The sequence below is a fragment of the Vigna umbellata genome, chromosome 3 (genome assembly GCF_029865625.1).
Source record: "Vigna umbellata cultivar VRB3 chromosome 3, Vumbellata_1.0, whole genome shotgun sequence".
In the NCBI taxonomy this organism is placed as follows: Eukaryota; Viridiplantae; Streptophyta; class Magnoliopsida; order Fabales; family Fabaceae; genus Vigna; species Vigna umbellata.
Genome location: NC_142167.1, coordinates 52,187,699 through 52,212,455, shown reverse-complemented (window position 1 = coordinate 52,212,455; position 24,757 = coordinate 52,187,699). Strand labels below are relative to the sequence as shown.

Genomic DNA, 24,757 nt, shown 5'->3' with positions numbered 1-24,757 from the left:
GAAAGATGAATAAAGGAGATGAATTTGAAATGAGGGAAGTAGTTGTTTGACATGACAACTCCACTACTTCTAATTTTGACTATCTTTCAATTCACAATGAAGAGAACAACTTGTATTGGAATATCTCCCTGTGCTTACAATAAAAATTCATAAATAGGTAGATAATATTATATACGTTTATATAATATTAAATAATTATATATATATATCTTTAGGGTTGGGAAATCTGTACATTATGATCAAGACTTCGATTATCGGTCCCTCCCTTGAACATGGACTTCATTGAAAGGTAAAGAGCATTATATACATTCTTCATCAATTTGTATTGTTCAATTTTCATATAGGTTCTTCTATGTAAGTGATGTAAATTAATTCTTTGTTGTTTGAAATTGAAACAAATTATGGATGGATTGTATGAATCTGGTGTTGGCATTAGGGAAAGGGGTGTCGTCATTGGCGAGGTCTCAGAGTATCACATTGCGGCTTTCATTGATTTCAATAAATCAGATACTAGTCACAACATCTTTGATTGATTAACATTTATAATCACATAATTTACATTAATTAGTCCAAATTATAGTTACAAAAAATCTAAAAAGTTCATTTCACTTACATATGACAAATGAATTTTGAAATTTTTTCAACAACTATCTTATAATGTCAATATAAATTACCAAAGTACTCGTGAGAATTTTGGCAAGTTAAAGTTTTCAGTAGGAAATCATTGTCGTTGAAATATTTTATAGAAATTAATTATCAACTCCACGGAAATCGTCATCGTACAATCTCTAAGATAATTATCATAAAAATTAACAAGCTTACCATACATATTTATCTGTGAGTAGATTAAAGTAGAAAAACCTTTTGACACTATCATTACATATATTATTTACTCGTAATTGATATAGGAAAAAAAGTTAGACTTAGAGTGTAGGAATATGAGGAACTTGACATGAGCTTAATCAAGCCATACAGTTTGGAAGCAACTCTTGTGTAAATAGCATTGGTTCTTACAACTCTCATTATCAGACTTAACACTTAATTTGTTCATGAAAAAGGGAAATCAACAACTTCTCACTTAATTTGTTCATTGTATAATTGCTAGCTTGGTTTAGAATTATCAATTTGTTGTAGCTGGAACACATAAATTGGTGGTTCTTTGTGTGTGGAAGCAAACAAAAAGGCATATAAAACAGAAAAATGAAGTCTATGTGTTGACAAATCTGCAGTTCTTCCTAACTTCCCCAGTGATGAAGCTTTCCGAGTTTGTTATATTTCCCATTTTCACCATTGACTCTGAGAACTGTTGGAAGAAAGCCAGAGGATCTGCTGCATACTTCTTCACAAGCTCTCTAGTTTCAATACCAAACAAACTTGAGTACATTTCTTGGTCTGAGTTGAGAACTCCCTCCCCATTTAGCAGTAACTGGTAGAAAGAATTATCAAACAGATTAGGTGTCATATAGTCCATTGCAGTTATGTTGTTGTCTCCTCCCCCAACAGGTGGACAAACAGATCTCAGGTTGCTGCGGTGACTCTCAGAAATTGGATTTTTCAATGATACTGAGTCAAAGCCTCCATAAATTCTTGACCTGAAATTCTTACACTGTGCCATGCCAATGGTGTGGGCTCCTGCAGGATTAGTTATCAGAAACTGTGGTATGAAGAAAGTGCTTAATACATCTAGGAATCTTTTGAGAAGTAGGGAAGATGAGGTGGTAGATCACAATTATGTCTATCACTCATGAAACTCATATCTCCAAATGCATGTTAATTCTTCACTAGATGATGATAGAAACTAAAAATTATGAGAATTATCGGAGATCTCACGTTGACTAGAGATAAAGTCAATTTATAATATTGTTAATGCAAACTTCATCTTACAAGTCGATTTTGTAGGGTTGAGTTAGACTTAAAGTCTATTTCTTAACATTATAGCACAATCATGAGTTTAAGCTTATCTTAGCGAGATTTATTGTTTGTTCGACTTATTGTGTCACCCACTATTGGAAGATTTCTTATTTGTTGGGCCCATTGTATCATCCGTTTTTGGGCCGCTATCAGATTATCCACTAATATCTAGCTGAGCTCGAGATCTATATGTCTCAATATGAGGGAGTGTATTGGAAATCCTACATTAATTATAAATAAGGCTAATTTAAAATGTATTAGTACAAATCTCATCTTACAAACTGATTTTGTAAGGTTAAATTAAGCTTAAAGTCTATTTCTTAACAAAAATTAAAATCACCAAATAGCTTTTTAAAAGCTTAAACCAGAAAATTGTGATATTTAAAAGAGATAAAAGTAGATAAATATTCAAAGTTTTATTCCATTCATAGGAAATTTAATATACCTGCAAGGGCTACCATATCAGTCACAGATAGACCTTGGTAAAGAAACTTGGCAATGATAGAGAGAAGGCTCTCCTCTGGAGTGGGAAGATTGGTGTTGGCAAGTTCAAAATTTGCAGTGACAGAATCCTTCCTTCCCACAGGAACATCCCAGTATGGCCCCCCTACCTACAACAGATCAGAGAAAAGAGGCATCTGCATAAATAATTCTACTAACTTCTATGCAGAAAATTAAAGATTAAAATCTATGAAAACTATTTGATAAAATATAGAAGGAAGGGTTTTCTTTTACCAGAATCACAGCATCTCTGGCTGCAATTGTGAGAATATCAGCGCAAGAAACAACTCCAGGGCACTCTGATTCAACCATGTTTTTTATTCTATCAACGATTGCCGAGCCTTTCAAAGAGTTGATGTTGTTAGCTGCCTTTTTCTCACCTTTAAGTGTGACTGTATCATCAAGCAAAATGGATCCATCGCATCCCTGACCCCATGAAGATTATGACATCTAGTTATTGTGTATATATTTCTCATTGAATTCATATTGGTTTTATATCATATGATAGGACAGAACTTATACAATTCTATAGCTCTTGTTTCTGCTATCCATTAATTAGAATTGGAGTTTTACCTTATTACAGTGCCAAATAAAAGTTTACATTATGCATATTACTAAAGAAAATTTGTAATTCTAATTGGAGAGCAACACATACAATAGTTATTGAATTGTATATGAGTTACCTTTTGGTTTCCTCAAAATGAAACTATAGAACTATTACAAGCACCATAATTGCTTACGACCGGTACAGATATGGTTAAGTGATACGAAGATGTCGCAAACCTGAACAAAGCAGTCATGGAAATGTAGCCGGACTATCTTTGCTGCATTGCGGGGATCAGAAAGAACTGCACATTCCATTTCCTTCCTGACAATATCAAACACGGTGGGGCAAGTTGATGCATAGTAATCCAGTGTCAGAGGAGTGTCACTTGCATGCAATCTGGTGGTACCAAGAAAGCCTAAGATAAGAAGAACATGCAGAAGGGATTTTGAAGTAAAGGAAGGATCCATTGTTAGTGCTTTAAGTTTGAAGAAAAGAAGGGTGGGAGAGATAGGTGAGAATGATGAGTATATATAAGGTGTTTGAAGTAGAGTGTTGCACCTTGTTCCTTCATTGGCTACTTGAGTGTTTAGAAAATATGTTTGTAAGAGTCAATAGAAGATGCAACTAATATGATTAAGTTGGTGGGTGTTCTTAAACTAAAAGTAATATTCCCCGTTGAGAAGTCACCAAACAAAACTAATAACAGCTAATCTTATTATCTTTGCAGTTTTTATATATAGTGTCAATTTGCACGTTTGGCTTTCTCCTTGTTTCTTCCAAGAATGAGATTGCATTTGGACTTTGTCAAATTCCTTGTTTTACAAAAGAAAGGAAAACATGTTACAAGTTTTGTCCTCAAGTACACGATTAAAGGTATCTTTAACTATAAGAATAGATGGCAAATATCTCCAAAATTATCGTCCATATTGACTTTATCCATTTTAACAATTAGTAGAAGATTGTATACAAACCCAACAAAGAGAATGCAAGTAAATCAATCGGATTCAAGCAACATTGAGATTGTAGCTTCAGAACACGTGTCGAATTTTCAATAATTAATGAAAATTATTTTACTTTTCCTGTTAGAAATTTAATATGAAATTTATACGTACTTTCTATTCTGATCCCTAACAGGATCTACTTCTCTTGAAAAGACAATTTAGTCAGTAATAAAGGAACAGAGGACTGTCTCACGGCAAACTCTCCCCACAGGTATATAATTAAAGAAATTTGAATTAAATAAATTATGGATCGATCCATATAAGAGATTTCATATTATTTTTAAAAAAAAAACTTAATGCAAGAATTTCTTAAAAAATTTCTTTTTATATATATTCTTTACTTAATGTAAAACTTATGCATTTGAATTCTTCAAATACTATTATCAGACATCCAATGCCCCAAACTTCATCTGTATATTGATTGAATACAAGTCAATAACTCCGTCCTCCATAGCTACCATCATTCAAAAACAAATTCAGATTAGTTACTAACATCTACAGCTTGTAAAGCATCTTTCGAGCGAAAACTAAATGAAATTACACTAGCCATGCCTCCGACTATCCTACTACTTGTACTCAAGGTTTTAAATTGTAGTGGTCCAATTTCAGTCACAGTTATGCAAAAGCTGTCCTGAAAATTGAGTTACGAAGATTCTTCTTGCAAAACCAGACAACACAGAAACGCAAACCAAAAGTCATGAAACCAGAAAACAACATACAGACTGGTAAAAGGGAGATTACCGACAGATATACATGTTTAAGCCAATGTTTCAATTGAATTATTGTGATCAAGATCATGGTTTTCTTACAACAGAACCTTTCTCCTTGGCTTATGTTGCCTTTTCTCTTTCACTCTTCAGAAAATAATTCCAAGAATATCAAGCATTTTCTTTGTTGCTCACACTCACAGTCTCCCCGTTCACTTCTCTAATTTTCCACTATAAGAGTTTCAGTGTAGTTGCACAAGGTGGTTTTGTATATATCTTACATAATGATGACACACATAAATATATACTATATAGACCTATACAGGCCTCGCTACATGTGTACTACTCATCTGAAATCTTTCAGCTCTATGGCTGGCAACTAATTAACTAACTTAAAACTGATGGATACACACTTTACACAGACCACAGTCGCAATTACATCGAGGCCATTACAGACCAATTTTGGTCTGCAACCAGTGGAACCCCTATGTCACGGTGTGATACTGTTGACAAATTAAAACCTTGCTTAAGATCAAGGATCAAAACTATTGTTGCATCATGCAACCATACAATTCAAACAAGCACTAAATAGGAGCCTATTGGGTTTTTCCAGGAAGGAGTCACAAAAGAGACACAATAACAACGAAATGAGTTAAACCTACATAAGAGACTTTCCACCACTTCATCTCAAAATCTTATCTTAAGACAATAGATTTATGTGTCTTCTTCCTTATAAGTTACTCAACTTTTTCATCTCTACCCAACCAGCGACTTAAACTCACTTGAATTCCAAAAAAGAAATTATTCAAACAATTGACCACACAAGTTAAATTAGCACTAATCCAATGAGAAAGAGATTAATCCTTGATGGTGGATTTTAATTACATGGAATCCACAGCACTAAGAGATCATATATTTCAGGGAATCAATTGCAATAACATCGGCAACTAACGCATTTTAGACAGCATCAACCATTTTAAAAATGCATAGACAAAGATATAATCAGCCAATACAAATAAACCAAAATACTGCAAATTTGCAATCCATGGTCATCCCAAGAGTAAATCAACACAGCCATGACATCAGACACAATCTAGAATATGTTTCAGTGTAAAATCTTAGGCGAAAATCAATATACCAAGCTACCAACCATAACAACACAAGTTAACCAAAATAATCAAACACAAATGAATTAGTCCCAGTGGATCAAAACATTCACATAACAAAGCACAAATCAAATATACAACTCAGAATGCAAAACCCTATCCTTGCTCCTCCCAAATTTAAAAACGTCTTCGTCACTCAAATCAAAATCAAATCCCTGCAACACGTGGCGCTGAAGCAAACCCTTAATCAACGACACCACAGAGGCGTCGAACTGAGGCCACGAAACACACAAGCTCGCTCTCACGTTCATCACCTGGCACCGTGCGAGAATGGCAGCGCCCAGCCCGTCAACAACGCTTCCGGAAGGAAAATACTCCAAATCCGGCAGGAGCTTCTCTCCGCCGCTTCTCTTTCTCTCAGCGGCGCTGTCCAGCTTGAACGCCACGGCCTCATCGGAGGATAGCTTGCCGCGGAAGTTGCGCGACTCGAGGGAGTCAAGGATGAGGACGGAGTCGGGGCAGATGCGGCCGTCGAGGAGGGCTTTGGCGACGGCGTGGGCGCGGGAACCGGGGACCGGGAACGGGATGGCGGCGAGGAGGGCGGAGGGGGAAAGGAGGAGAATTTGGGCGGCATGGTCGGGGAGAGAGAGGGAGAGTTCGGGGAGGAGGAGCGAGGCGGCGGGGGAGGCGGTGCGGAGGCGGTGGAAGAGGGCGATGGAGGAAGGGGAGAGGGCGACGATGAGGAGGGAGGGTTTGAGGGGTTGGGGTTGTTGGGTGTAGGGGAAGATGAGGAAGGGTGAAGGAAGGGGTGGCGATGGAGTTGTGAAGATGTTTAGGTCTTCTTCCAAGAACCTTGAAGGTCCTGCTGCTTCTGTTATCACGTCTTCCATTTTCTCCAACCTTTCTTCTTCTCACTTCGATGTTCCTCTCTTACAGATTCGCTTTGCTTCTTCTAAGTGTTTGTGTTTATGCTCGAGAGGCTTCCATATCATCAAGTTATTATTCAAGCTATAAGATACTCGGACTACTTATTATTTCTAGTGTTGATTAAGTAAATAGTTGTAAGAAAAAATAATCTTTTAATATAAATTTTTTTAATTTTATCAATTTCGTTTGAACTTAACTATAGTAAATAGTTAAAGTAGTTAAATGTGTTTTTGATATTTAGAGTTTTAATAATTATCATGTATGTATGTTTATTAAATGAAAAAGCAATTTTAATATGTAATTAACTTTGAATGAATAACCGAAGATTTTAAGTTTAGAAAACAAGAGTCCAAAGATTGTTCAATACAATCAGTTAATATGTTTATGTTATAGAATTTGATCTTTTTTTATTTATTATTTTGTTCTCCCTACTTCTCACTTTTATTGTAATTGTGTAGTTTTTTTATATAATTTATAGGAATATGAGTTGGAAGTCTCACATCGAATAAAGATAATGTCAATTCATATTTTATAAGTGGGTGCAAGCCTTATCCTACAAGTTGGTTTTATGGAGTTGAGTTAGGCTTAAAGTCTTTTTCTAACATGGTATTAGAGTCAGGCTAGAGCTTATCCTAATGATTGTTGGGTGTTTGTTAGACATATTATTTCACCCCTATCGGGCTTCTATCTTTTAGAAGAAAAAAAAAGTTAAATAGAACTTCAAAAAAGCTTTTAAAGATTTCTAAAAGACATTTGTCAAAATATCATTTTGCTATTCTTGAAATAACTTTCACAAATAACTTTAAAAAAATTATAAGAAAATTAATGATAGTATAAGTGTAATAGACAAAGTAATAAGAAGACCCTTGAGTTTTGTAATGATTTGTTGGTCACGTCTTATACTCTTTTATAAATTATACAAGTTTTCACGGAATTCAATTAATTTTAGTGATAAAAAATAGGCTTAATAGTTTACTTCGTTCCCAAGATAAAAGCTGAATTTTTGTTTAGTACTCGGTTTTAAAAATGAAGACATTCGGTCCCCATTTAACAAAAATTGTGTAACTTAAGTCATGTCCGTTACAGTGGTAGGAACGACGTTAAAGGTTAAAAGATGTGGCAAATTATTTATCCAACGTGGCAAATGCAAATTTTTTAGCTTTCGCCAGGTATGAAAATGTCCTTTTAATTTGGAAAACCAAATGCATAGGGATTTGCCCTAACATTTTAATCTCCAACGAGCTTAGGGGAAGGAGGTGATCTGAAGGCGGTGAGCTGAGGTGGGGTGCCCTAAGTTGTTCATCCTAACTCAGTTTGTGAAGTTCGTTGTTTATGAGGTAGGTGCCCTAAGTTGGGTGGTTGGGATTGGGGTGGTTTTGTAGGTGTCGAGGAAGCAGTATTGTGTGGTTGGTGGAGGCAATGTCAATGAATCAATGCTCGTCTTGCTCATGGGGGACCTCGCGTGGTGGTTCATCACGAGGAATGGTTGGCAGCCAAATATGCTATTGTGGAGAGTTTACCGTATTAAGAGTGGCAAAAACGGTTAAGAACGAGGGGAAGCATTTTTGGGGTGCCCTAATTACAAGGTATGTTTTCTACGTTGTGTTTTTATTTTGGGGTACATTAGTTCGCTTTATCCTGAGATGTTTTCGGTTGGATGTTTTAAACAGCAGAGTCGAAACGAGGAAGTGCGAGGATGTAATTTCTTCAAATGACGCACTGAAGATTATATAGATGAAAGGGATATTACAATTGAATGGCAAAGGAGAAAGATTATTTGTTTGGAAAAATCACTTGTGGTTTGTAAGAAAAGGGAGAAGGTGTTGTTGGGGTTTTTATGTTTGATGAGGTTGATTAACATCATCTTTGTATGTCTTATGTTTTAATTTTGATGAAGTGGTGTTTGATGGGGTTATATTGTAATGTTTGTTTATTAGTTAATGAAGATTCTGGTTGTAATGACATTGTGCCCTCTCTTTCTGTCATCAGTTAATTTTGACAACCACTAAAACTGAAAGTTGGTGCTGCCAATACAATTTTTCAGTTTGCCCAATTTTTAAATTTAGTAGTGTAAAATTTCATCAGCATAAAGTTGTACAAACCATCAATTTTAACAACCTGACAAACATTGCAGTTTATAGTTTGTGAAGAAAAGACATCACAGATGTTCCAAAATGATATGATATTGATGATTAAACATCACTTAAGAAAATACATCACAGATCATCCAAAATGTTAAAGTTATTAAGTGCAAAATACATCATATCCAAAATAATATTGAAGGTCAAACATGACCTGAATATGTCTTAACAAAACTACTTAAAGTTCAAAGTACATATCCAAAATACAACTGAAAGTTGAACAATTTTTAAAGTGTTGTTGTAGTGTGATCGGTCTGGGGTTCTTGAGTATTCTGACTTGCTTGAGTGGGTAGTGGTGTAGCTTCGTGGTGTTGTTGTTCACTTGGTTGAGTGGAGTGTGTTGTAGCTTGTTGGTGCTGTGCTTGAGGGCAATTAATTCTTCTATGCCTTAGTTGTCTACAAATGCCACATCTCTTTGCGATTCCTGTTTGTCCAAGTTGTGTATCATCCCTTCTTGCTCCCAACTCTCCAGTCTTCTTTTTTTTTTGGTCTACCTGGCAACACCCTATTCGGAGGAGGCAAAACATCAGCATATGAAGTCTTTTGCCATAGTTCAAGTCCATTCACAGGGAAAATTAATGGAATGTAAGTTTCTTCATAAGTAGAGGTTCTAAACCAATTTGGGATGTAGTCTTCTGGATTGATGTTTAAAAACCTCATGGCAGTGAGTGCATGACAACAAGGTATTCCTGTTACAGTCCACATCCTGCAGCTATAATCTCTTTTGTCTACATCAACCACGAACTTTTCAGTAATATTGCAAGTATGGCTGATCTAAAAAACTTGCAGACCTAACCAACTGCCAAAGTATTAAAAATCAATATTAGCAACAAATTTATAATGGAATCAGTAAAATGGAAAATGAGTAACTCGTTGTGTAGTTTACTTACTTAGGTATCCAATATTGTGTCTTCTCTAACTCCTTATGTAGTCTCTTTAGAATTTTGGGACAAATGCCTCCATGAAACTTACTTATCTTCTCTCTATTGGATGCCCACCTCTTCATCATGTAGCTACGAATCTCTTCCATCATTGTTATGATTGGTTTCCCCCTAGCATCTAAGATGACGTTGTTAAAAGCTTCAGATATATTATTGACAAGTGTGTCACAAGTAGGTCTTCCTGAAAATCTTGACCTACATCAAAATCTGCAACAAGAGAAACTTAAGTATTTGTAAAAGAAATATACATTCAGCCAAATACAAATCTAATGTAAACTTCAAATGTACTTGCCTTGGTGGAATAGCTATCAAGTGTTTAAAGGCCTCTTCGTTGACTTCCTTGATTTGTCTCATCACTGATTCCCAAGCTTGGGGGTGTGTTGTTGTTGTTGCCTTCCATAGTAATTGTCTCATGTTTATGCCAGGAAATTTCTTCCTAAAATTTTCATAAATATGTCTTACACAGAAACGTTGGTCCACACCAGGTAAAAAATGTTGTATAGCTAGCAGAAGTCCCTATGACAGTAATGAATGAAAATCAGTCTTAAATTGGCATGGTGAATAATGTAATCAATTAAAAGGTACTTATTTACTTACTTTCTGTTGATCTGACACAAAGGTAAACCTAGAACATAATCCCCCACCTCCAAGATCATCAATTAACCATTCTAAAAACCAAGTTCATGTTTCCTTATTCTCTACTTCAACAACAGCATATGCCAAAGGTACCATCTGATCATTACCATCTCTTCCAACAACAGTTAAAAGCTCACCTCCATATTTGCCTTTTAAAAAATATCCATCCAAATGTATAATAGGTTTACATGAGACAAAGTTGTCCTTACATGCTTTGAAACACACATAAATTCTTTTGAATATAGCCTTATCCTCATTTTGTTCCACACTCAATTTCACTGTTGACCCAGGGTTTGACCTTAGTAATTCTTGTGCATAATCATACAGTCTTTGATATTGTTGTTTAAAACAACCATCAATGTTGGCGGTTGCCATTGCTTTTGCCTTAGTTGTTGTAGACCTTGACACACCAATGTTTCATTTTTTACAAAACTTACTGTGCAGATTTTTCAGATTTATATCTAGATTTGCTTTCATGCTCTTCTCTAATTTTCCACTTAACCATTTCGAGGTAACTAAAGTAATGTTGAATTCTCTACTACATGTATGCATGTCTATGATCTTCCTTAGTTGCCATGTACTTTGGGTACTCCTATATGCACATTATGCATACCATGGACATTTCCCTTGTGAGCCACAACATTTAACAAAAATTATTCTCTTGTCATTCTTAGAAATCTTCAACTTCCTACCATTATGCACTCCATAAGTTCTAATTACATCAGTGAAATCTGTTTTTTCAGGGAAGTATGTCCCCAGTTGTCATTTATATTCTTTCATGGTTACGGGCTCTGAGAAGATCCCAAAATCTCCATTTCGGGAACTTTCATCATCTGATTCATCACTTGCATAAATATTGCCACAACTATCAGATTCTCACTCACTATCAGATAACCCCTGGCCTGTACATGCAAGTTTGAGGTAGTACATCCACTTCCTGTACCCATTTCAACAAACACACTGTAAGACCCATATAAATAAAATGATTCCTTACCTTAAGCATATTATTTTGTGGTATTAAATAATAAATTGTGATGAGAATCAATGTTGAGAAATATTTAAGGAAGGGAAGAAAATTAAATTAATATTGGTTTCATATTAATTTTTGAAAAAAGTTTGAAAGAGTGTTTAAGTATAATTGTTTGCGCTATTATATTAGCGGATGGAGCCTGGTGTAGTGGTTGATGTGAGTGTGCATGGAGGGTGTGTGTGCTTGGTCTCAAGTTCAAACCCTCCTTTGGTACGATAAAATTCAAGGAAACAACAAAAGCTTGAGTAAATGATTGAGTTGTGAGTTTAATATTATGATGTGTTGTAATATTGTGACTTTGATAGTCTGAGTGGTGATGATATGAGGTATTAATATTGTGACTTTGATAGTCTGAGTGGTGATGATCTGAGTTATGAGTTGAATATTGCATTGTAATGTAAGGTTGTGACTAGGATAATATAAGTTGTGATATTTTTATATTGAAATTATATGCTATGTTAGGTTCTTAGTTACTCACCCTTTCCTTTTGTGGTTGTGGTTCCACCTACGATGATCGTACTTGTACGAGAGTAGATGGCGTTGCAGATGAGACAGAGATGAAGTAGCATGACGAGAGTTATGGGAATAACCATGGGGGATTTATCATGTTTTAAAGTAATTTTATGTCTTCGAATAATGAATTTGATATTTGTAAGGTTTTAACCTTATGTTGTAAGACGCTTATACTTTTGATGGTTTAGTTCCACGATGTTAATTTTAAAAAAAAAAACTGGCGTAAAATTTTGGATTTTGTTATTTTCTAGTGGCACTCCGTAAGGGGTGTTACAGACACTACCTTCACAATCTTGACGTTCAAGTTTTTCATCAACATGCACACCAACATCCACAAATTCATCTTCACTAACAAAAAGCCTCTTCATCAGACCTTATCCAACTACTAACATCAAAGTCCTCCTGCATATCTTCAGCACCTTTTGTCTCATGGCCAACTTCACCAACATCTCCAACTTGACCAACTTCAGCATCTTTACCATCTTGTCCAACTTCACCAACTTCTCCAACTAAATCATGTTCTATCTTATGACCATCATCACCAACATCTCCAACTTCATCATCATCAGCACCTTCACCATGTTCTCCAACTTCACCAACATCTCCAAGTTCACCAACTTCACCATCATCAGCCTCTTCTCCAAGTTCAGCAACATCTCCACCTTCACCCTCTTCTCCAAGTTCAGCAACATCTCCAACTTCACCATCTTCTCCAACTTCACCAACATCTCCAACTTCACCATCATCAACACCTTGACCATCTTCTCCAACTTCACCAACTTCTCCAAATAAACCATCTTATGTCTCATCACCATCTTGTCCAACATCACCAACTTCACCATCATCACCACCTTCACCATCTTCTCCAACTTCACCATCTTCACTACCTTCACCTTCACCATCCTCACCACGTTCTTCTTCAACCTCTTCACTAAGTTTACCTTCACCTTCACCATCTTCACCATCCTCACCTTCTTCACCAACATCATATTGCAACATATTAATATAATCATGTTCGGACACCATGTGAACCACAAACAAATGAGCTTTACCATTCAATAACACAATGCTCACGATATGCATTGCTCCTGTGTCATCACTTAACAATTCCAACCTATCTTCTAATACACGACCACTCAGGGAATACCACAACTCCTTAACATTTCTATATCCCATCTCCTTCAGTATGGCCAAGATTTCAAAATAACTTCATGTGTCTGTGTCAACGACCAAGGTACTGGTTTCACCTCCATGGTATCTAAATGACCCATCATTTAGAAACTTACCCCCATGGTGAAACACTACCTCAATATCAGAGTCAGACATTTTCTTTATTTGACCAACTATTATATGTCTATATAAAATAAAGTGTCAGACTACATGCAGTTGGTTAATGACCTTCACATGCATCTACTATCAGTATTTAATGACCTCCACATGCATGTACATTGTAAAGATGCCACGTTACTAACAACTATCACACTTGTAGGCATACAGAAGTAATCACACGCATTCATTGTATCACCTACAACATTCCATTTTGGCTTAAACCTTAAATCAATATGCATCAACCACAAGTTAAACAACAACCACACATTCAACAAAACCATATCCAAAATAGTACTACGCACTAATTGGGGACCAAAACCACTCAAGAACGGGACCACTACAAATCCAACGTTATTAGGGAGACCACAACAGAACATAGTAAGGGGACAAGAAGGCAAGATACTTCCATGGGGGAAAGCAACTACATCAAAAACTGATAAAAAACTTACCTTGCACCTTTTCGCTTCAAACAACTATCGTCGCAACGTCAATCCTTTTCGCTCAAGAATCTCCTTCACTAACCCTTTTTGGTCAACAATCTCCTTCGACACCGTCAATCCTTGCACAACGTCAATCCTTCCAAAACGTCAAAAATCCCCAATATATTACCTAACTTGTGTAATTTTTTAATTCGAAGATTAAGAAACCCTATTATTTAATTTCCCCAATTTCATAACACGTAATTTTTTCTTTTGCCTGCCACGTCAACTAACGTACTCCAACTCATTGCCACGACCACATTTCTTGCACACCTCACATCCACACTCAGGTCAACGTTTTCAATTTTAACGCCGTTAAACGGTGATGAGAATGAAGTAAGCTATTAAGCCTAAAAAATAATAAGATATTACATTAACAAATTTAAATATATTTTATAAATTAAAATTATTGGTAATTAAAATAATTTTAAAAAAATATAATTGGTATCTAAATTTATAGTAAGAATAGTTTCGATAATAAATTAGTTTATAAATTGATCACTAATTTTAGTTATTAAAATTTTGACAAGCAAATAATTGATCTTTGAATTAACTCTAATTAAAAAAATGTCTTTAAATTAGTTTCTAAATATATTTTTAGTTATTATTTAAAAAATTTCTTTTAATATCAATCAATTAACCGTTTACAAATACTTTGAAATTAGTAAACAAATTCATTGCTAATTACATTTGAACCAAATCTAAAAGTTACATGTAGGATGACAATCGCACGGATAATGTTTACCCGTAATCCAACCTAAAAAAAAATTCATCCGCTATCCACATGGATACTTGTTTAAAAAAATATTCGCGGGTATTTTAAAACCCGTGAATACTTACAAATACCCACAAATATTTAAAAAATATATTTTTATAAATTATTAAAATAAAATTACAATAATATATAAAATATAATATACATTAAATTTAACTTTATAAAATATAAATTAATTTTAATTTTAATTACATTAAAATTAATAAAATACAAATTAATTTTTTTTTGTGGGTAGGGGATATCCCACATCAGCTAGAGAAAAGACCATTTTATAATATATAAGTGGGTACAAACCATAAGAGATTCTTGAGGAAGAATACTATCAAAGTCTAGTGACCCATGGAGATTCAAACAATAATAGTGTCAAATAATATTTACATAAATAGAATTTTATTTACAAAAAACATACTTACTCTTACAAATAAGATGCTAAGTAGACTTGTTTTTTTTTCCTTTTTCAAAGGCATCTAATAGGTAACATTTGCACTTTTTCACCTTTATTCCCAACTCCTGGAATAACAATAAGGTCAATAAATCCATATATGTGATCATTATTCCTCTCAATGCTGATACGATGTAAATACCTTAAACATTGAAAGTGAAAAATGTTCTAATAACAAATTGAATATATTCAAACTTCATGAAAGTAAAAATTTTCTTACAGAAACCAAAGTTGTAATACTAATATACATAACATATCAGTGCCATAAAGAACTTCAAAAACATCCTTCTGACATATAAAAAAGGAGAAACAAGTTGTCCTGTTTATGACTCTAGGAGGCATTTGTAACTTTGTAGGTGTCAGGGAGGTTTTTGTTGCCAATACACCAAGTTGTTCTAGAATTGTCTATTGTAGCAATTATGACAACTATGACAGTTGTGGCACTGATTCATTTAAATCTTCCTCCCCTTGTGCTCCAACCTGGTATACATATATAAAAACTTAGATAAGATTAGTATACAACAATAAGTGGTCAAAGGATAAACTTTCCAAGGGTCTACCACACTACCTCAACCTCTTGAGTGGACACAAAACTCGAGCAATAGCATCTCAAACATCTACAACCATCACCCTACTGTCTCAACCCCAATATCTCAAACCAATTGTATGTTTTAAATCCTCCACACAAAAGTAAAGGTATCATGCATGCCTTAAACACCAACTCCTCCATAAGGGTTCCTAATAAGTATACCATAACAAATCATTCACATAATACATGTGAGATATGAAATTGATCTTATAAATTGCACATCACCTAAGTTGTATTAACAAGTTACCAAACTAATTATTTACTTCAGTGCTTTCAGTTTCTCATTGTAAGCATAGGGGGAAAATAGCTACAAGCTCAACGGCTTGTTGAAAGTATAAGGCTCAACTCGAACAACGATGATAGTGGTACTAACCACAACACAATGTTGCCACACCAAAATATTTGACAAAATTTCAGATAACCAACACACAGACATACATTTTAGATTTAATGTAATGGCGACGACACCGAACCACGCAACAACGACACCATAACACCACACCACAACACCAACAATGAATTGTGAACGCCCAAACACGACGAGAACGAGAAGGAATTTAGCAATGCGAGAACGAGGATAGTGAATGAGCCAAAATGAGAAGGCGACTCACTAGAGAAGGGAAAAGGGGCTCAAAGTGATGATGAATACATAACCTAATGAGGTGAGGTGCAAAAGTTGTGAAAAAGAATTAAACATTTTATACCGATTAAATTGACAAATTGGTATAAAAGTCACTTTCTATATCAAATCTACGTCTAACAAGAATAAAAAGACTTTGTAATTTATTACAATTTTGTCACCATGTCACTTTCTATATCAATTATAGGTACAACCAATATAGAAAACTTTGTAATTTATTACAGTTTTGTCACCGTAACATTTTCGATGTTAATCTAGGTCCAACCAATATAGAACACTTTTATAATTTATTACAGTTTTACAATCACGTGATTTTTTATGTTAAATCTAGAATCGGTATAAAAAATCTTAGAAACTCTACTACTTTTTTATACTAAATGAATTTTAACCAATATAAAAAATTACTATGAAAAATTACTTTAAAAATGCTTGTTGCACTGTTATCCTTTGCCTTCCATATGTGACACCTCCTTCTTCATGAGATTGTACGTTTGGACCTAAATAAAATCTTATTTTAAAATCCACTTATATCTCTAAAAGACCTAAAATTAGAAACAAATATGTACGTATATTATATTTTTTTTCTCTTTGTTTTGACTGTAAAATTAATTTATTTATTATTCTCTTCATTTAGGTCGGCTTAATCAACATTATATTAAAATAAAATGTTAAATTTTATAGCTTTGAGTACATTAATCTGACACTTTATTCGAATAACAAATTAATATGAAATTTATACGTCATTTAAAGCATGGATTTAGCCAACGCTACTAATATCTCATGCTTTAGGAGACTATCAGTATTTCATGCAACTAGCGTCTAATGCTTTAACGGATCCTAACTGCAATTCTTCTTGTAGTATATAAAAAAATGTAAAGATTAAAAAAAATCAGTAGAGATTTGGTGAGTAACAATATAATAGGTAAAGGTGACAAATTATTTAAAAAAAAAAACTTGAACAGTTGTAAAATGTGTAAAGGAGAAAAAAAATATATGATGTTGAACATATAATAGAGAGCATGGACCTCGAAAGAAAGTATAATTGAGTTGTTTAAAGATGCTTTGGGGATGAAATAAAAATAATGTATGTGTATAAGATATGATCGAAATATGGTATTATAATGGCGAAGGGAAGAAGAGCGTAAAAGAGAAGAAATAGTAAAGAAGGAAAAGCATGTAAACGAAAAAAAGGAAGGGTGAAATCTGAAAAAGAAAGGAGTGGAAAGCGAAAAGTTGAGTGAGGTGAGTGGCATAAAGTAACGTGGCCTGCCGACTCCCAAGCAATCTCGAATTCCACGCAACTGATTGCGCACCACCATCCCTATTAACCGTTGCCCTATCTTTTTCAACGCCACGTACATTATCAACCATTAATGTCTAATAACCACGCAATATTATTCAAAACACACCACCACCATAAATCCCACTTACTTACAATAATTTCATACATAAAACAAAACTTGTGTGCTTAGGTGGACAAAATATCTACTTTTACATGGGTTACGAATTGCTTAGGTTTCATACATGTTGTACAATCTCAAGGAGAATTTTTAGTTCAAAAAGAGCTTCCTTAATATACACTGGCTCTTGCTTAAATAAAAATCTAATAACTGTGTACATACATAATAACTATCACTAAATGAATGATACTTCGTCATGGTCAAAATATATGACCCAAGGTAGATGTAGATAATTACCTGCTACCGAGGTTGTAAGGTACCCATGCATAAATACTATATTCGCTTCTCGAGACAATATATGGCTAAAAGGGACTTCCTGCTAAAGGAAAAAATTGATGCCGCTTGTGGCCTACTTGTTCAGAGTGTACAGGAAACAAAAATGCATGCATGTCCATGCATTTTCTCTGCTCCTCTACCCATCATCAGCTGAATCAAATCATAGCAACGATTATTGGCCCATCAAATACAAAACCTGGATAACGAGACATTTTAGATTGATCAATGTCATGCATTATTGCATGGATTCCTGAGTCAACTCAACATCAAGAATAAAAAACACTGGTTCAATATATAAATAATAAGTCAATATATACAAAATACAAGGTAAAGGAAAAGAATTTATGGATCGGGTTCCACTTCCAAACCTAATAAAGTGTCAAGAATATCGACACGAAGCTAGCTAACAACTTTTTTTTTATCTGTATTTCCTTCCAAGACAAATATTTCTGAGACCAAGTGAAATATTAAATTTTGCATCTTTTCAAACAGAAAATCAAATCTTAATTCACGATCATGCCATGGAAAGCTAAGCCTTCGTGCTAGACTTAGTTGTTAGCTCACAATCATATAGAGAGGAGCCACTCACATTTAACTCGTATACGACTCGTTATGGGTAATATCTGACAGCAACTTGATCTGATGCGACAATCATGCAACCTGTCAACCTGACCTCTAAAAGTGTGTTTTCCTTTCCCTTCCTTTTCTCTTTCTACTTCTAACGAAGCCCCGGGACCTATCTATAGCTATCACCAACCGTAACAGTATACGCGTACGGTGCACCTCTAATAGTGACTAACTAAGCCAAATAAACAGATATCTGTAATTGTGGAGGTGCTAAATAACAATAACAATTTCAACCATAATATACAAGCAAGAAACCCTCGTAGGTATGATATATATAAGCCTACGAAATTCCTGCAAGAGACATGTCATGTTCTCTTTGAAAGTGACAGATAGCAAATTTTATATTATCAGTGCATATATATTTAATCGGATTGGCTTTTGAAAGACAGATGAAGACCTAACAAAGTTTCTTGATCTGCCCAATAAAGAGAAACAGATATGTCATGCGGAGCTGACTTTCCGAGAAAAAAGTCGAGAGCTTAAAGAAGATTAAACAATTCAAGGCCCGTAAAAAAAGAATTTATCAAAAATTCTTTTCGTTAATATTGTGTTAGAGATAGTTATAACCGACAATATCTTTTATTTTTTTTTCAAAGATTTCAAATTAATCTTATAACACTCAAATATTAATAAAAAAGTTGAATCTACAACTGTAATTCACAAAAAAATAAACATAATCTTTTAACAATAAATAATTCTAAAGCCACTCTATATTTCTTCTGAAAAAAAAAAGACTAATCACTATTTTTTAATCTGGAAAAAGAAAAGGTTTCAATGCTCTGTAAAGTTTTAAGGGCACTAAAAGCAGTCAATTGAAGACTAATGAAAGGCTCACCTTTGAATTCCTTTGTCTCCAATCATACTTTAACCTAAGATGTCTAGTGCTCCTGAAAACCACATCATTAGTCAATATAATTGAGGTTCTGCCAGAGAAGTGTGTAGCCATTAAAGATATGCATTATGATGGTAATAATGCGTGTGCCATGACCACATGAAAGCAGATCTTAAGAAGAAAATATATCAGCCGACCCATATATCATGCTAAAGGTTTAACTCTCATTAAATGAGGAATATGAATATGTTATTTCATTGTTGACTCCGATCATTCTTCCAGTGTTCAAGATACTAAATGAAAAACTCATAACGAAATTTAGACCAACAAATGATACAATACTTTTCACCCTTTAATCTCATGCAACGATAAGTTAGAAAAATTTACAATGTTCGATCAGTAACAAATCACTTTTAAAGGTACTAATCACAACTAATCACTTTTAAAGGCACTCTTTTATGATTTAATGACCTAAAAAAAATACCTTTATAATGTCATTTTATATATTTCTTTGTTTATGTAAATATGAAATAATTTTTCAACAAAAACTTTTCACTTTTTATTTACTTAAAATGTAACCTTCAAAAATAATGTTCACAATAATTTTAAAAGTTTAATTGCTAAATTGTATTTTTGTGTTATAAAATATACACTTTCTAATATGGTATCAAAGTCATAGTTAGAGTCTATCCTAATGAGTTCTAAGTGGACATTTTATTCTTCTATTCCACTCCCTATCGGACCGTTATCGGACCATCCAATTTCTACTATCACGCACGAGATGTCTATACCTCGGCGTGAAAGGAGTATGTTGGAAGTCTCACATCGAATAGAGGTAAGGCCAAATTATAATATATAAGTAAGGTGCAAATCTCACCTTACAAGCCGATTTTGTGAGTTGAATTAGGCTTAAAACTTCACTTTCTAATATAATTATATTTGTAAAATCTCTAGAAATAGAGTTCTTTTTTTTTACATGCTAACTTTTAAATAACATTTTCCTCTTATTTATGAAAATATAAACAATTTCCCCCCTTATTTCCACAACTGAAATAAAAAAGTGAAGTTATTTGTAAAAAGAATTTAGTTTTGGTAAATCTCCTTTAAATAAACTTACAAATGCATTTGGCAAAAGGTGTATTTGGATCAAATCTTTAATATTTATTATTGGAAATAAAAGTGCGCAAAAATAAGTATGTCCTTTTTTTTATGATAACAAAAATAAAATGATAACTATAATGAAAAGCTTTAACTATCATAATGAATGATGATTATTAAAAATATCATAATAAGGTACGTATATGAAAATAATTTATTCTTTATTAATTGTTATAATTATAAACAAAAGCAGTTTTAATATGGGTAGTTTGTTATAAATTATAAAAACTAAAATTATTAGTGTTGAGAAAGGCGTAATAAAAATCATATGTGAAATCTGTTTAAAATTCAACCTTATTAATGGTTCTATAAATTATAAATAAATGAACTGAGAGAAAAGATCCAGTGAGTTATACCATGAAATTATTCTCTCATCTGATACGCATTCCCGGAGGTACAATATCTCCAAGCAACCCTTCATCAGTGGGAGGCTGCAGTGACGACGCATCAGCTGGCATTACAGTGTTGGATCCCCCAGATGCATCATCCTGTGCTTGGCATGGCGGAGAAATGGAGCTGAGAGTATTTATATTATTAGTCTCTCTGGGTGAATGAATTGGATAATAAAACTGTGACATAGGAGCCAACTGGCCCGCAAAGGCAGCAGCCTCGTGACAAATGATTCCCCCTCGAGGAAATCCAACGGTGTGATGACAGTGTTGACCTTCATATGTGGTAATCACAATCGTTGGGTCCTCGGAAGAGCGTTCAACCCTCTTCTTCACCGTGCATTTGCTGTTTGTGCAGCGGTAGTAGCTCCTGCAAAAGAAATATAAATGCATCATAATAATTAATCAGTGCAATGTTGTCAGTTAGCTTTTCTGATGCAGTTATCACTGCCAATTTATTTCAAAATGTTTTGCACAAAGACGTATACATCGACGGCTTCCAATAATATTTCACCTGACCTATCCATCGAAAATATAGATATATTGAATTAGAAACACTATATTGTTTGGAATCATCTTGGTTTTTCATGGTTATTGTTATTTATATATTCCCATGTTAGAGGAGTGTTAACACACTATTTAACAATCTTTTGCTCATATTTATTATTTAAAATCTTTTAGAATCTATAAATGAAAATACTATAAAAGGTAAAATCTACGAAGAAAAAATTGTAATTTATAGTAGTTCTTAATCAATATAATATATAATGTGAAAATGTATGTCTGATAGCATAAGTGAATGAATTTGGTAATATACATGCATTGCATGCTGTTAGTTCACATAATTCTTTTTTTTCTCTCATTTCCATTTTATCTCATTTTATTTCTAAACCACGTCTGAAGGTTCAAAAGTGTTTTATAGCAATACTACATCATGTGTTTTCTTTAACAAAAACGAAATTTTAACTAAAGGCAAAGGGGCCACAAAATAGTCAACTGTATATGATAGTTTTTTAATAAAATTAAAATTTAAGTTGATGTCAAGGTAGCTGTAAACCTAGGGAATGGGCTATTTTTAACTGCCTTCTGACCATACTTCCGCCATCTGTAGCCATCCTCAAGATGATCAACTTCACTCTTGGTCATAAATGCAAACCGTGGCAGCCGTATTCGCTTTTGCCCCTTCTTTTTACCTTTAATCCTACAAAATACATCACTTACAATTTATATCAGAATAAAGCAGCATACAGAAATCATCAAAAGAAAAAGAAAAAGGATGTCCTAACCTAAACCAGGAACAGATTTTATATTTCTGTCCATCATCAATCCTACACACGGTTAAATTGTATAGAGAAATCAAGAATGATTGCACCATTTTTATGTAATTTGAGAGTATCTGTTTTAAAAAGTAATGCTGGGAAATGATAAGATTATATAGTCCTTGGTCATCTGTTGGGTTTCATAAACATCCATGAAGCAATAATCCAAATCATGAGGCAATAGGAACTAAGATAAGGCAATTCGGGTAAATACAATAATATAAGTTTTAACAGGTAATAATCTCTCAAAAAATAAATAAATACACGTGAGGGAAGAAGCCTATTAACATAAATAAATAAATAAAATGGATAAGAAAGAAGAAAAATATATATTATAAAATTTTCAAATTCCATATGTTAAATGCGCAGAGAACAAGCAATCAAATTGGAAGAAAATTTGAGTAGAGGCTGTGGATTGATCACAATTCCACTAAAAGCCTCATTTGTGTTAATTCAGATTTTTCAAATCATCATTAAAGTCATACATTTTGTGCAATGCCAAAACAATAAGATCCACATTTCACAGGGGGGGAAAAGACACAAAAATAGTTCTGCATGGTAATCATCCCATAAATACGACGAACACCACCTTTGTACGTATAACTGGGCTCTAAATGAACATTAATTTTCTTTTAATTAGAAAATAATTCACATAAAATATGGACCACAAGCCTTGTAATGAAAACACGCAATCAATATTTAGGGGAAGAACAATTACGTCATAGGCAACTTACATAAAATTGCATTGCATACAAGATAATTACAAGCACAAAATGCTAATTAATGCAATGCTTCCACATAACACTGAAATGAATAAGCATCATACTAAGAAAGCAAAATCCCTGTTATTTATATTCGAATGGTAAATGACCACGTAATTTGAACCAAAAAAGCTGCAAGTGGTTAGAATCTTATTAATGCCCAAAAAAATTCAAGAGCAGTGTGTGCAAGCATAAATCATTTAACAAAATAAAGAAAAAAGGAAAAGTGGAGCCCAATTACCCACCCTTGCTTTCCATTTTATTTTATGGTATTCTTTTTCTTTCATTGACTATTCAAACTCTCATCAAAACAAAGTGTAATAATGACAATAATAATACGAAAACAATGAACACCACTAAATTATTATCACTCTGCGAGCCTTGGATAGCTTAGAAGCACGCCATTTCCGCCGCAATAACGGCGATGCTCGTGGGCTGAAAAACTTCGCACAACCGAAAAGGCAATCCGTTTTTCTCCTTTTTACACCCCTTCACTTTATTTTCCTCCCATGAATTCTAGAAATTTGCTAAACGCAACTAATAAAAATTTGAGTCAGTTACAAATGTTCTGGTTGGGAAGAAGATTCCTGGTTGTACTGTCAGGGAATTGCACTGACTCGAGTAAATTAAAATAAAAAATTAAAAAAGGAATAAACTAGAATATGATAAAATAAAATATGGTGCATACAAACAAACAAACCACAAGTTGATTCGATTGTGATTTTCGTTGATGTGGAAATTTTCAGTTATTCCTATTAAACTTTCCACCACAAATTTACGTTAATTACGTTTTCACCACGCACGCAGGAAAGTGTTAAGCAAAGTTGAAAGCAGTGAAGTTATTTATCTTTTTCATTTTTTTTTGGCGTTTTCGCGAACTCACGGTATCTCAGGCGGTTTCTCATCAGAGACGGTGGATTTCTCCGGCTGGTCCTCACTGGAGCTCGACGACACCGACTGGTTATTCGACCGCGACGATGCAGCAGCGGCCGGTTCAATCGAACAGGTCAGAGAGGATTGAACCGGCATCCACAATCCATCGTCGGTGCCGATCCGGTTCAACTGGTCCAGTTCGAGGTTCCACCCGAATTCCCTGAGTACGCTTCGCTCTCCATCGCCGGAGAACAAGTAGGCAGCGTCTGAGCCATCTGCGGCGAATGTCCAACTCGTGTCGCCGGCAAACTCAACCGCGGCGGGATCGGAGGTTGCTCCGTCCTTGTCTTCCATTCATGAATTGCCCGCTCGAATTTCACAGTGCGAAGGAAAACACGCGATCTACGTTGAAGGAAACTGGAATCGAATCCTGCAAATTTCGAAGAGCAAACGCACAGAGAGAGTGCAGAGAGAGAGAGAGATGAGAGAGAAACTTAGGGTTTTTGTTTGGGTTTGGTTAAGAAGAGGAAGGGACGCGTAGTTTTTGAAGTTTATGAAGCGTTTGAGAGCGTTGTCTCGTCAGTGCACAGTCAAGGAGAGAGAAGAAGAAAACTAAGTTTTTTTTCTTCATTTATTTAAATAAATAAAAGAATATTTGAATTATTTATTTAATAAATAAATAAATACATGGTAAAGGAAAATAAATGAGATAAGTTAGAAAGATGAGCGCTAATTAATTGTAAGAAGGTAACAAGAAAGAAAGTGGTCACACCCGGATGAATGATTGGACCCTCCTGCTCATAGTTTCTTTCCCTCAACTAGGATTTGTTTGTTGCACTACCTTTTT

At 34.3% G+C, this 24,757-nt stretch overlaps 3 protein-coding genes across 6 annotated transcripts; all 3 read right to left on the bottom strand.

Annotated features, from left to right (window-relative positions):
* Nucleotides 1-1,082: 1,082 nt before the first annotated feature.
* Nucleotides 1,083-5,688, bottom strand: LOC124826239 (Peroxidase superfamily protein). The gene is made up of 4 exons (XM_047299024.2): nt 3,196-5,688; nt 2,647-2,838; nt 2,357-2,522; nt 1,083-1,632 (listed from the first exon to the last, which is right to left on the bottom strand). The coding sequence occupies exons 1-4, from the start codon at nt 3,424-3,426 to the stop codon at nt 1,208-1,210; spliced, it is 1,014 nt and encodes a 337-aa protein (XP_047154980.2). The 5' UTR covers nt 3,427-5,688; the 3' UTR covers nt 1,083-1,207.
* A 143-nt stretch (nt 5,689-5,831) lies between these two features.
* Nucleotides 5,832-6,790, bottom strand: LOC124826240 (trigger factor). The gene has a single exon (XM_047299025.2). It carries the CDS (start codon nt 6,661-6,663, stop codon nt 5,902-5,904), a length of 762 nt encoding a protein of 253 aa, XP_047154981.1. The 5' UTR covers nt 6,664-6,790; the 3' UTR covers nt 5,832-5,901.
* Nucleotides 6,791-17,632: 10,842 nt separating this feature from the next.
* On the bottom strand, nt 17,633-24,525 carry LOC124826241 (putative WRKY transcription factor 57). 4 transcript variants are annotated; one of them, XM_088111059.1, is made up of 6 exons: nt 23,921-24,525; nt 22,244-22,285; nt 22,015-22,158; nt 20,925-21,327; nt 19,414-19,465; nt 17,633-18,147 (listed from the first exon to the last, which is right to left on the bottom strand). In XM_088111059.1, the coding sequence occupies exons 1-4, from the start codon at nt 24,262-24,264 to the stop codon at nt 20,940-20,942; spliced, it is 918 nt and encodes a 305-aa protein (XP_087967185.1). In that variant the 5' UTR covers nt 24,265-24,525; the 3' UTR covers nt 17,633-18,147; nt 19,414-19,465; nt 20,925-20,939. The 4 variants fall into 4 exon arrangements, with proteins under 4 accessions (XP_087967185.1, XP_087967184.1, XP_087967183.1 ...); XM_088111058.1 differs by lacking the exon at nt 22,244-22,285 and having other exon boundaries at nt 17,633-18,101; nt 22,015-22,173; XM_088111057.1 differs by lacking the exon at nt 22,244-22,285 and having other exon boundaries at nt 22,015-22,173; nt 23,921-24,524.
* Nucleotides 24,526-24,757: the final 232 nt, after the last annotated feature.

Bases quoted from the DNA above. Each gene is read 5' to 3' on its own strand.
- LOC124826239 (XM_047299024.2), bottom strand. From the start codon at position 3,426: ATGGATCCTTCCTTTACTTCAAAATCCCTTCTGCATGTTCTTCTTATC. The intron at 2,839-3,195 runs GTTTGCGACATC...TCATGGGGTCAG, and splicing joins TCCATGACTGCTTTGTTCAG to GGATGCGATGGATCCATTTT. The intron at 2,523-2,646 runs GTAAAAGAAAAC...GATCTGTTGTAG, and splicing joins CCAGAGATGCTGTGATTCTG to GTAGGGGGGCCATACTGGGA.
- LOC124826240 (XM_047299025.2), bottom strand. From the start codon at position 6,663: ATGGAAGACGTGATAACAGAAGCAGCAGGACCTTCAAGGTTCTTGGAA.
- LOC124826241 (XM_088111059.1), bottom strand. From the start codon at position 24,264: ATGGAAGACAAGGACGGAGCAACCTCCGATCCCGCCGCGGTTGAGTTT. The intron at 22,159-22,243 runs GTTAGGACATCC...TGTATTTTGTAG, and splicing joins AAAATCTGTTCCTGGTTTAG to GATTAAAGGTAAAAAGAAGG. The intron at 21,328-22,014 runs GTTTACAGCTAC...TTTCTTTTGCAG, and splicing joins AAAAATAGCCCATTCCCTAG to GAGCTACTACCGCTGCACAA.